Here is a 12,650-nt window from a genome sequence, read left to right as displayed (position 1 = left end):
TTAGCACAAAAGCAGAGTATATAACCTTAATTAGGCATGATAATAGGCTCAACGTAATGGGATGTCCTGAAACTGCACGCTATGCAAATATTAGACTTTTCATTCCTCCCATTACATCTGAAACCATCAAGCAAAGGATGTTTTGCAGTATGTACCACAGTCAATGGCAGGTGCACGTCTTTCAACTAAAGGTTGGTTTTTTGGGTGAACTAGCTGGGGAAAGGATTATAGGAGGAGGTTTAGGAAAAAAACAAGCTTAAAAAACTGAGAAGTCCAATTAAGCTCAGAATGAGCTTTATAAATTCAGAGGAGTTTTACAATTAGGTAAAACAATCCAGTTACCCTACCCAGACTCTACCTCATCTGGAATTCTGAACACACTTCACTGTAGGCATCACTGTCAATTATGCAAATATTTTGAGACCTTTCAAATCCAGTAACCACTAACTACTACAAAACCAGTCTGACGTTTACTCAAACTGGTAGGATATAGGAAGATAGTGAGGAAATGAAATCACAGTGAATCCCCAAGTCCTAATTTTAGCCAATTATTTTCATTTCCTTTACCACCAACTCCCCCCCCTTTTTTTTATTGGAGCAGTAAAAGTAAATAACAAAATTGACTTTCCTCTTTCTATCCTGAAATGAAAATATCTAAGGATGGACTACCCCCAGACATGTGAGTATTCGATCACTGAATAATTGAGAGCTCACAATACATAATTCTCAGTTTATGTCTGGAGTTGTGACTTTTCAAACTCAATCAGGGGCTTATAAAATAAGCTATTTGGTTTCAGATACTGATGGGAACACTGATAACAGCAGATAGTAAGTGCATATGAGAATAGTCAGTCCCTGATTTAAGTCTGATGTACCATCCATTCATTATAATAATAGCTGAAGTTTGAAATCCATACTTTTCTCCGTATTTAATATATAAGCTAACATTTACTAAGCACATACTATATTCTAGGCACAGTTTTTAACATTTTATTGGCATAGCCTCATTGAATCATCACAATAACCATATAAGATAGCTGCCATAGTTAGCTATATTTTACAGAGGAGGAAGCTCAGGATCAGAGAAGTTCAAAAACTATACCCAAGATCACACATCTAGTAAGCAGTAGAGTCAGGATTTGAACTCATGTCTGACTCCAGCCATGCTTTCACCACTGTGCTGGGCTCATTAGTGCCTGTCAGCCCCCTGATCAAATCCTTTCTTACCATTACTTTTCCCAGAGCTGGAAATGAGATGCAAGAAAAAGAAAAAGAATTCAGACCTAAATTGAAATGGAGAAATTCTCCATCACCTGTTATGTACAGAGGAGACCCTAGTTAGATGCTGTATGTGGGGTGAATGTGTGAGTGTCATGGAAACAGAGTTTGAAATAGGGCAGACAGAATTGCACACAACCGACTGTAATAAATACTACATATTATTATTGTACATGAGCTAATAGGGAAAAAGTAAGTACTGGATGGGAATGAGTCCAGGATTTAAATCCAGTCTTTGCCACTCATCAGCTGTGGGATTGAATCAAGCCGGACTGTATAGGAAATAGATGGTTCAAATAAGAGAGTCAGCAGGACTATTTTAAGAGGTATAAGGAGGGTAAGGAACAGAAAACGTTAATGTACACAGATGCTAGCAACACACTGGAAGCTGGTACTCCCAGGGCTGAAAGGACCAGGGGAAGAAACAGTGAGAATTGGCTCATAGGAGGGGTAGGGGGTACCTGACACAAGCTGTGGTTGTGCAGAGCCACTGTTACTGCAAGAGATAAGGTCCTGAATCTGGGAGAGAGCAGGGAAGAAATACCCTGACCTCCATCTCTTGCCTTTGGATCTTTTCCGGGTGTTTCCCATCTCCTGATCCCTCCCAGAAGCCAGTCTGCCAGGGAACCCCATGGTCCATGGGGGTCTGTCTCCCAGGTGGAAAATGGATGTAAGGAAGGGGGTGGGGAATTGCCCTGAGAAAGTCACTTCTCTTTAAATTTCAGTTTGCTTCTCTGTAGTATGGTACCTACAGTTGTAATAGTGGCCTTACAATTTTTTACTTTCCACTTTTTATTTTGAAAAACTTCAACTGTACAAAGAATTTTAAAGAATAGTACCATGAGGGGCGCCTGGGTGGCTCAGTCATTAAACGTCTGCCTTAGGCTGGGCTCATGATCCCTGCTCTGCTATGAGCCTGCTTCTCCCTCTCCCACTTCCCCTGCTTATGTTCCCTCTCTCGCTGTCTCTCTGTCAAATAAATAAATAAAATCTTAAAAAAAAAAAAAGAACACACAGATATACTCTTCACTTAGATTCACCAATTGTTAACTTTTGTCACTGTTGTTTTATTCTTTTTCTCTCTGTAATCACACAGACATACACACTTATTCTTGTGAGCCATTTGAGAGTTGCTTGCTGACATCCTGCTACTTTATCCGTAAATACTTAAACAAATATCATCTAAAAACAAGATGTTTCCCTACATAACCCTGGTTAAATGATCACACCCAGCAAATTTAACATTAATAGGTTGTCAAATATAGTCTATATTCAAATTTCCTCAAGTGTCTCAATAATGTGCTTTATAGTGTTTAATTTTTAACCAAGCATCATACATTGGATTTTATTGTCATGTCTCCTTAATCTCCTTTAATCTAGAACAATTTTCCAGGTTTTTTTCTTTTCTAATCTTTCATGATATTAACATTTTTGAAGAATCAAAGGCCCATTCCGAAGGCCAGTTGTTTTGCAGAATGATCCCAGTATGGATTTGCCTAGTTGTTTTTTCCATGATTAGATTCAGTTTAACCAATTTTGTCAATAATACTGCAGAGGTGTTGTGTTCTCAGAGCATTATATCTGGAGTCACATGATGTCAAATATCTCATCATGGGTGATCTTTAGTTTGAGCACTTGGTTAAGGCAGTATCTGCTAGATTTATTCATTATCTTTTCCCCTTTGTAATTATCAAGCAATCTATGGGATGATACATGTGAATATATCTTTTTTTGCCAACATTCTTTTTACCCAATGTTTTTCAAAATGATTGAATTATCTTGCTGCTGCAGAAATAGTTTTATGAAAGTATAATTAGGGAACTTGGCAAACTTCTTTGAAAGGTCCTATTAAAAGCCTCGTGTCTTCTTATATTAAACTATTTTCACTAATTTAGCTATTCATTTAATAAATATTTATAGTGTTCTTCAGTGAAGACTTGCCTGTGAAATTTTCATCAGTGGCTTCATGGTTGCCCAAACCAATGTCTCTAGCTCAGATCTTTCTTCTGTGTTCCAGACCACATTGACAATTATTTTTGAGTCTCTCCACCTTACCATCTATAAACTCAATGTGCCCAAGGGGAACTCATCATTTTCACTTCCTGATCTGCTCTTCTCATGTTCCCTACTCTAGGAAACTGTACTTCTGTTTTCTCAATGACTCTATAAGTAAAAAGGAGTCTTTTTCTTGAATGTCCAGATACTACAGTAGGTCTCTTATACATGCTACCTGCATTATCTCATTTAATCCTTGTAATAGCCTCAAGATACAGTCACTATTTTCTGGAAGACGTTGGACTGTGAGCCCCAGATCAAGAGCTAGCAACTCTTCGTGCTAGGATTCAAATCTAGTTCTCTTTGACCTTAAAGCCTTTGCTTTAGTGTCGTGATTAACGGCATCACTGGCTTCAAATCCTGGCTCTACCACTGATTATGGGGGATTGAGTAAATCTCAAGTCTCGGTGCCTTGGTTTTCTCTTAAATAAATTGAGAAAAACTATAATCCCTGCCTTATTGGGTTGTTTTGAGACTTGAATGAGATAATATTGACAAACATTTCAACGATTCTTGGCAGTACCACAGTACCTCCCAAGCCATAAATCTGGTGTTTTCCATCCATTCACTGCTTTTGGATTAGTCCCCTTAGGGACTTTGTCACCACTGTTGTCATTGCCTTAGTTTAGACAAGGAACTGGCATAGTCTGCAGGCCAAATCCAGCCTCCACCTGCTTTTGTAAATAATGTTCTTTTTTTAATTGGGGCATAATTGATATTGTGAATTATGTTTTATTGGAACACAGCCATGTCCATTCATTCATGTATTTTCTGTGGCTGTTTTCACCCTGCAACAGTAGAGTTGAGTAGTGGCAACAGGGACCATATGACCTGCAAAGCCTAATATATTTATTTACTGTCTGTCCTTTTACAGAAGTTTGCCAATTCCTGATTGCCTGGGGTATTGCAAGAGCCTCCTTCCTGGCTTTCCTGGTTCTATCGTATTCCTCCTTGAACCCATCCCCCACCCCTTCTCCTGTGTAAGGGGGAGTTTCCCTAGGATGTGAACTCAGCCATGCTAATTTGCTCCTTTTGGTTCATTGGCCCCCAGTGCCAAGAACATCAGCTTCCACCTACTGCGGAGTCCCATACTAGACTTGTCCTCTGGCCATAACGAGTGTTTTATGCCCTTTCCAATCTTGGCACATGCTATTCTTTTTGTCTCAATACCCACCCCTGGCTCTTGTCCTCAATAGTAAGCTCAGGTGTAACTTTTTCTGATTTCCACAGGCTGAACCAATGGCTTCTGCTCTTCTATGGCTGTGCAACATACTTCAATTTCAGCATTTCTCCACTCTCTCACGATCATAGGTTTACCTATCTTCCCTGCTACTTCTGTGGGCTCCTCTCAAGGGCCTGAACGTACGTTTTCCAGTTTTGTATCTTCAGTACCCCGTCCGGGATCTGGCCTTTAGTAAGGTTAGGTTGCTCCTGTCTGCTGGCATTTCAGCTGGGTTTGAAGGCTTATATAAGGTGCTAGGGGAGTATAGAAAACAGCCTCGGGAGAAGCTTCCGGGGGAGCTGTCACATTAGCTAACCCCTGGAGGATAAGGAGGATTAAATAAGATAATGGGAGAAAACAGGCATTGGAAAAGCATGGGTAAAGTGGATGAGACCCAAAAGAGGTGTGTTGGAGAAAGGACAAGCAGAAGAAGGGGGCATGTGAGGAAATGCTGGAAGCCAGGCTAAAAAGAGAGGCATTAGGTCCATATTCTATAAAGCGTCCTCTGCTGTGCTAAGCTATTTGAACAATGGGAAACCATAAAGGACTGGAGCAGGCAAACACCGTATTCCATGCTGTAACTGTCTGTTCGTATGTCAGTCTTCTAGAAGTCCCTTAAAACATTAACTATGTTTTGTCTGGTCATCATTCAGTCTAAGTGCACATACCATATCACTGGCATATCATAGGTTCTCAATAAATGTCTCTTTCATTATTCGAGTATATGAAAACTCTTCAGTATTAAGGGAGGTAGCCCCCAATGTTTAGTATTCTCTTACAGGAGGAACCCTTATCCTGTTTACAGTTTTCATAAATTTAAGAACTTCAGTCATATTTAACCCTAGGCCTTGGATTTTATGCTTGAAAAATTCCCTTTAGAAAGAAAAACAAGTCTATCCTCTTATGGAAGGTTTGAATCTCTTGGGTCATTTTGGCTGACTTTTTCTGGACCTTCTCCAACTCTTTGTTAAGGCTTTCAAGAATACCTGAATTCTTTCCTAATCTGCAAACCAGAGGCAAATTTGTTTATTTCTCATGATTTTTGTATTTTCTCTCAATGAAATGCTAAATGGAGCTTGGAGAAATAAGCTCTTATTTGTAAACTTGCCAGAGATGGTGAATGCAAAGCTTTTATTAATGATGTCCACAGACTAACGCTGCCGTAGGTGAAGGGCTCAGACCAGCAGCTTAGCAGTTTTGGAGATGTGAATGAAGTAAATTGGCCGGTAAAAGATGCCTAGATAATTGGACAAATTGGGACCTAGGGAGACTCCTGCACTCCAGGAAATTCTCCAAGTCTCCACTTATCCTCAAAGTGAACAAGAAGCTTCAGTTTCAAATTGAGTGCATTTTCCATCCATGGATTGGCTTGTTTTGTTCAGTTTTACTTTGAGTGTTTGAGGTTATCTTTTCGACGTAACAGCTAAACCCACGGCTTCCTTTCTCGTAAAACCAAAACAAAAAGGCTTTCTATTCAGGTGCCTTCTGTGCGTGCACATGTGTAGTACATACCTGGGATCAAAGCCAGCTATATAAAGTCCTTGATTCTGTGTGGGTTCAAACACATATCAAAGCTTCAGGATCCTGAAAGGTTTCACTCTGCTTCCTGAAGACCTGACCACTGCTCCCATAAAGCCATGGCTTGCTTTGGATTCCGGAGGCATGGGGCTCAGCTGGACCTGGCTCCTAGGACCTGGCCCTGCACCGCTCTGTTTTCTCTTCTATTTATCCCAGTCTTCTCCAAAGGTGAGTGAGGTTTTTGGAGGATGAAGGTGGAGGAGGTGTTTCTCCCACTTGTGTTTCATTTCTTTTAGCAGTCAAGGACAGTGATTGATTTATCACAAGGCCAGAGGCTAAAGGTAAAACTCCGATCGGGGTTGGATGGCTCTGTATTCCAAGGCAATCAGGGGACAGCTGGCAGCAGCAAATAAGCAGAGCTACAGCTCATAGCGGAGCACCAGGCATTGACTAGGAGCTTAATGAATGTATCTGAGTTGGTCTGAGAGATGAGCAATTTCAGACACTTCTATAAGATTGGAAGAAAATACTGTAAATTTAAGCGATTTAAGAGAGGAAAGATATCTGTAGCCCTTAATGTATTTAAGCTTGGAATCAGGGTAAACTCAAGAATTTCCTTTTTAAAAAACATGAATTTAAGCGACTCATATAAAGTTTCTTTCCCGCCCAATTTAAGATTTTAAGATCTTCGAATTCACTTTTATAAACAAATCAGCTTGTTTAAAATTCATGCCTTCTCTACTCAATTCCAAGTTTTAAGGTCCTCGGTCAATTCTATAAACTAGTTAGCTAATTACTTAAAAAATGAAAGCAGTTTGAAATTGTAAAATAAAAAAAAATGAAGGGGAGAAAGAAAGAAAGAAAAACAAAGAAAACCATCAGTCTGCTTGGCATAAGATCCTTAATGACCACCTGATCTATCTGTGTACTTCCAATGCAGATTCCCCGGTTTTCAGAGGAAATCTTTTGGAGGTTGATACCAAATTTGCTATAGGACCAAAGATGGTGAGCGTCCTCACTGAATTTCAACTTTATTTCTCTCTAGACCGTCTCAGTTAAGAAACCATGTGGTTTATATGAAATATCTTAGGTGCTCAAAAGATATTTGATGATTAAATTATTTCCAGATAAGAAACACTCATGTACATTTTCCTATTCTACACGTTATGAACATGTGAAGATTACTCTTAAAAGTAATTACCTTTACTTTGTGGAAAATTTATCTCATCCTATAACTGATATAGCCCCACTAAAAAATGAGTGTGACCAGATTTAGTGATGATAACTGGGAACTTGCCTAGCGGGAGGGCAGGAAACTTGGTCTTTAGGCTTATTGTCAATACAATAAAGATTATTGAGTGCTCGTATGGGCAGGTTCTAATCGTGGCTCCCAGGAGTTTCTAAGCCAAAGGCAGAAGCTGCAAGAGGTGTGATTAGTGCACAAAAAACCCTTTAATACAGGGTAGAACTTGATTAAATACTGCAACAGAGTTGTAATAGTGCAAAGCTCTCTGATAGACAGGGATGAGGGCTGGGGAAGAAGACTGTTACTAGCCAGCGAGGGCTGCTGGATTAACCCGAGCAATGGCTGCTACCATACTGTTCTTTCTTCTGAGACGTTGTCCGGTCCAGGTACTTGGGAGAAAGGACTAGTGATAGAGTGATTTCTGTAGAGTGATTTATACACAGGAAGAGGTGTCCTAGAAATTCAGACTGGAGTGATAGGATGGGATTGGATCATAGAGGACATGAATGCCACTTAGTTTATTTGTTTTTGCAATCAACGGTATGCAGGGCATCAAAGGCTTTAAGCAGACCGAGTGACATGGTTCATCCAAGTTTTGGCTGTCACTTGTTTGGTCGACTGGAGAGGGGACAGGTTAGTTACAGGAAGGTAATTTGACACAAAGCTACCATTTTGTAGATGACACGAGCCTTTTTTGAATGGAGAGCTGGCCTCCCTTATCCTGTAGAAGCCGGAGGGAGAAAGAACAAAGGAGCACGAGGGTGTTTGAGTGAAGGAGAGAGAGTGGCGGAAGAGGTGGTGGTGGTGGTGGCAGGGGAAGCCCACAGGAGTTAACAGTAGGGTTGCCTCAGCCTACAGAGGAAACGACCCGGTGCCCTCTGCTCTGTGGCTTCCTTCACCTGGCAGCGTCCCTCCCTCTGACAATAATGCCAGGGAATGTGGCGGCTGGCACAGTGATCCAGGGTTCAGCCACAGTGCCCGATAGAGGTACAGGACCAGGTAAATGTAGGCAGAGGTTTGTGAGGTGTGCACTGAGGAGAAGGCAACATTCTATACTTCAACCTCCAAAATTTCCCCTCCCGTAGTTCTATGATAACCTTAGAATAGCAGAGGTGGAAGGCACTCTGTTATCATCTGACCTAATCCCCCCTACTGCATGTGAGGGAAAATGAAGGCTACAGGGGAGGCATGACTGGCCCCAAATCACATATTTCATGGGAGGGCCAGGCCTTCAGTTTGTCACATCAATGTTCTTCCTGCTATAGGAAACTCTTGCCCAATAAGGAAACACCTGGAGAGTAGCTGCAAAACAGCTAAGAGATTGAGGGGACGGGTGGGGGGAGAAGGGAAGGAATGGGGAGTGTTAGCTGAAGGGAGAGAAGCGCTGAAAGGTGAAGCTGGAGGGTGCCCATCAAAGCTCCATTTCTGTTAGCTGGAGATTTTGCCTGAGCCTGGTGGTAGGTGAGCATGAGTTTGCTGAGTTCCCTCTAATTCTCTCTTATTAGGGATGCACGTGGCCCAGCCTGCGGTGGTTCTGGCCAGCAGCCGCGGTGTCGCCAGCTTTGTGTGTGAGTATGGGTCTTCAGGCAATGCCGCCGAGGTCCGGGTGACGGTGCTGCGGCGGGCCGGCAGCCAGGTGACTGAAATCTGCGCCGCGACATATACAGTGGAGGATGAGTTGGCCTTCCTAGATGATTCCACCTGCGCTGGCACCTCCAGTGGAAACAAAGTGAACCTCACCATCCAAGGGTTGAGGGCCATGGACACGGGGCTCTATATCTGCAAGGTGGAGCTCATGTACCCGCCACCCTACTATGTAGGCATGGGCAATGGAACCCAGATTTATGTTATCGGTGAGCAAAACCATATCTGACACCTTTTGCCTTGCTCTCTTCTTGGCATGAAAACAGTGCTGTTCCTTAACTTCAGGTGGTTCATTTTAGGGTTATGGAAATTCTTTTTAAGAGTTTTTTTGGCATACCACAGGGTAGTCTGGTTAATATGGGTGGCCACCCAAACAGCATTCTGACTGCAACGAAAACGGGTTGGGGATAGCGTTTTTTCTACTGGACGTTGGGGCACTCGTCCTGGAGTGATAGCCGTCATGAGGTTTGGCCTTGGGCCTTTGACGGGACACTCCCGGGGAAGTGGCCTCCAGGAGCCAGACTGACCTGTGGACTAGCTATATTTAGGGGTGGACACCAAGGTTGGAAGCTCTTCCCGAACCTCTTCCTTTTTTCACTAGTAGGGGGAGTAGGGCCCTAAAGTTTAGAGAGTGTCTCAAGGAAGCTCTGTTTTGTTGTCTGTTGCAGACCCTGAACCTTGCCCGGATTCTGACTTCCTCCTCTGGATCCTTGCCGCAGTCAGTTCGGGGCTGTTTTTTTACAGCTTCCTTATCACAGCTGTTTCTCTGAGCAAAATGGTGAGTGCAGGGCTGACAACACACCACTTTGGTGGGGATGCCTTCAGCGATAGCAACTGACCAAATGACGCTGTTAAGCTCAGTTTTCTTGAGACGGAGCAAGAAATGAAGAACAGCGGTAAAGGAGGGACAGTGGTAAAGAACGCACCAGAACCCTTGGCATTGGCCTTTGAGGTTTCAGGATGACTAACATTTTAGATGAGTGTGTTTGACATTGAATGTTTGTGTGCTTCTGAACAGGGTTTCAGTTTGAGTAACCATTTGAACAACACAGGGCAGCTGTTTTGCTCTTTGTCTTCAGGACAATTGTACTTAATAACCCTGGAACATGAGATCAGGTTGGGCCACATGCTGCTACAGAAGACCACCTGGATGGATTTTATTCTCCCCCTTAAGTTCCCTCGACTTCACCTGGAAGCCATGTCTTGGTGTCACCCTGCTGGTACCTTCCTTGTCCAAGCTGTAGCTGTCCACACAACAGCTGTCTGGGGCCCCCTGTTACCCAGTCTGCTCAGATGGGAAGTCTTGCCTTCCCCTCCCGCCCAGTAAATGAGAACGCCAGCTTTTATTTATTGCAGTTGTTGGAAGAGACGGAGGAACGCCTCCTGTCAGGATTTCTTTCTGATGGTCTCTTTCAGCCCCCTCTGCCTATGGCTGGCTTTGTCACCACAAACTTCTCCTTCCAGGCCTCTCCTCCTCTCCTCTTCTACCTCCCCTCTCCCCCAACCCAATTCCAAGATCCTGTTCTATTGCTGTCGATTCTTCCTTCCTCATTTGCTAGAAACTGCCACACAGACCAGTAGACTAGAATCTCAGTTTACTGAGGTGATAAAAATTGGGAACTAAGACGGACAGACGAAAAGTAATAAAAAGTACATGAGGAGTGGAGATGAGAAATACAGCTCTAGAACAGAAAAACTGAAGCTTATTATCGTATCAAGCTCTTCCCCTTACAGATAAGATGTAGTCAATTACCATAGGCATTTGGGGTGTTCTTTCTAAAGCTTTCTCAAAGTCTCTTTCTCCTCTCTCGCAGTCAGGGAAAATGACGGCTATTTTTCTTCAGCACAGAGTGATCTATCTAAAGTGAATTATAACAGCTGAATCAAGAAAATCTCCTGGGGCTTATAATTCTGTAAATGTACATTCACTTTTTCGACAGGATGGGGACCCAATATTTGTCGAGTCCTATTATGGCTAGAAACGGCTTCTGTATTTCTCAATAATAATTACTGTTTTGTTTTGTGTTTGGCAGCTAAAGAAAAGAAGCCCTCTTACTACAGGGGTCTATGTGAAAATGCCCCCAACAGAGCCAGAATGTGAAAAGCAATTTCAGCCTTATTTTATTCCCATCAATTGAGAGACCATTATGAAGAAGAAAGAACGTTTTCCGACTTCTAAGAGCTGAGGCAATTCTAACTTTGTGCTATCCAGCTATGTTTGCTTATTTGTATATTTTGGGGGGGATTCATCTCTCTTTAATATAAAGCTGGATGCAGAACCCAAATGAAGCGTACTACAATTCAAAGCAAAGGTGCAAGAAAACAGAGCCAGGATGTTTCTGTCACATCAGATCCAATTTTAGTAAAAGTGTCACTTGGGAGCAATACGGGGATGCAGCATTATAATGTGGGGTCAGGGTTATAGGTTAGGCAGTGGTGCGGTCCAAAGGAAGCAAGGGAAGGGAGTTAGGGAGAGGAGATACTGTACACACTTTGTATTTACATGTGAGAAGTTTATAGCTGAAATGATGTTTTTAAGGTAAATTTTTGTGTTATTTTTCTTAAATGTAGAATTATGTGAAGACTTTAAAAATACTCACAGGGCTATATTTTAGCCAGTGATTCCAACAGTTGTATTGTACCAATATATATTTTTTATTTGATAGTATTGTGCATGGGGGCCACATGTGCTTTTGTGTATTTGCTGATGATTTCAATATAAACACTATATGGCAGTGTCTTCCCACCAGGGGTTCAGGGGAAGTTTTATGGAGGGCTCAGGACACTAATACCCCAGGTAGAATACAAGGTCACTTGGTAACTGGCTTGGAAACTGGATGAAGTCGTAGCTGATTCCTGTAGCCATGTTGGGCTGAATTGGTGTTGACGTGGGCTTTGGGCTTTTATGTTAGCTCCGTTCAAAGGTTTGCGAGGGAGTCAAGACTGGTGTAACTGATTTAACTCCATAGAACGCCACCGTCAAGTAAATGGCTTATTGCAGGAGTCTTGTAGGTATGAACTTCAAGGAAGCTCTAGTTTCACGAGGGCCCCAATTCCTTACACATGGTTAATGCCATGGACAGAAAATGGCAGCAGGTGGCAGAATGGGGTGATGAGGGTTTCTGAAAACTAACACTGCTGGTGTTTTTTAACTCACTATTTTCCATGAAAATGCAACAACATGTATAATATTTTTAATTAAATAAAAATCTGTGGTGGTCATTTTCCATTGTTGTCTTTATCTTCCTTGTATTTGAATATTGTGTTTGAGTTTGTTTTTAATTGATTCATTCAGCAGTTGGTGGAGTCTCCATTATTAGGAATACTGGGAACAGATTGATAAAAAGGCAAATAATGTTTCCTGAGTCAGCTGTCTGCCAGCCATTACCTGCAAGCCATTCTTGGAAGGATCTCTTCCTCTGTCCTTTCGATTTCTTCACAACTATTTGAAATATAAAGCAGGTTACCACAAATAACAGCATAAGGTGTTTATAAGAAACATAGCATTCTCTCTAGCACAAGTTCTTCATCTCCTCTTTCTTGCCTATAAATTTCTCAGCTCAACTCATACAGTTGCCATGGCAACTCCTATGTTGTCAATCATGCTCCCTGAAGCCATTTTGATCCGCTTCCATAGTAAATGGAGCTTCCCTTGTGGCTTCCGAATGGACTGTTTCACGCATGTGG

General features: G+C 42.2%; 1 protein-coding gene and 1 long non-coding RNA gene across 3 annotated transcripts in view; one reads left to right on the top strand and one right to left on the bottom strand.

Annotated features, from left to right (window-relative positions):
• Positions 1-12,650, bottom strand: part of LOC103659774 — a 58,099-nt gene that overhangs the window by 4,791 nt on the left and 40,658 nt on the right. The window lies entirely within an intron of this gene.
• Positions 6,017-12,190, top strand: CTLA4 (cytotoxic T-lymphocyte associated protein 4). Of its 2 annotated transcripts, XM_008687396.2 has the most exons (4): positions 6,021-6,301; positions 8,825-9,172; positions 9,632-9,741; positions 10,997-12,190. In XM_008687396.2, exons 1-4 carry the CDS (start codon positions 6,193-6,195, stop codon positions 11,099-11,101), a joined length of 672 nt encoding a protein of 223 aa, XP_008685618.1. In that variant the 5' UTR covers positions 6,021-6,192; the 3' UTR covers positions 11,102-12,190. The 2 variants fall into 2 exon arrangements, with proteins under 2 accessions (XP_008685619.1, XP_008685618.1); XM_008687397.2 differs by lacking the exon at positions 9,632-9,741 and having other exon boundaries at positions 6,017-6,301.

This window comes from Ursus maritimus, unplaced genomic scaffold (assembly GCF_017311325.1).
Source record: "Ursus maritimus isolate PB19 unplaced genomic scaffold, ASM1731132v1 scaffold_1, whole genome shotgun sequence".
Classification (NCBI taxonomy): Eukaryota; Metazoa; Chordata; class Mammalia; order Carnivora; family Ursidae; genus Ursus; species Ursus maritimus.
This window is presented reverse-complemented; position numbering and strand designations above follow the sequence as displayed.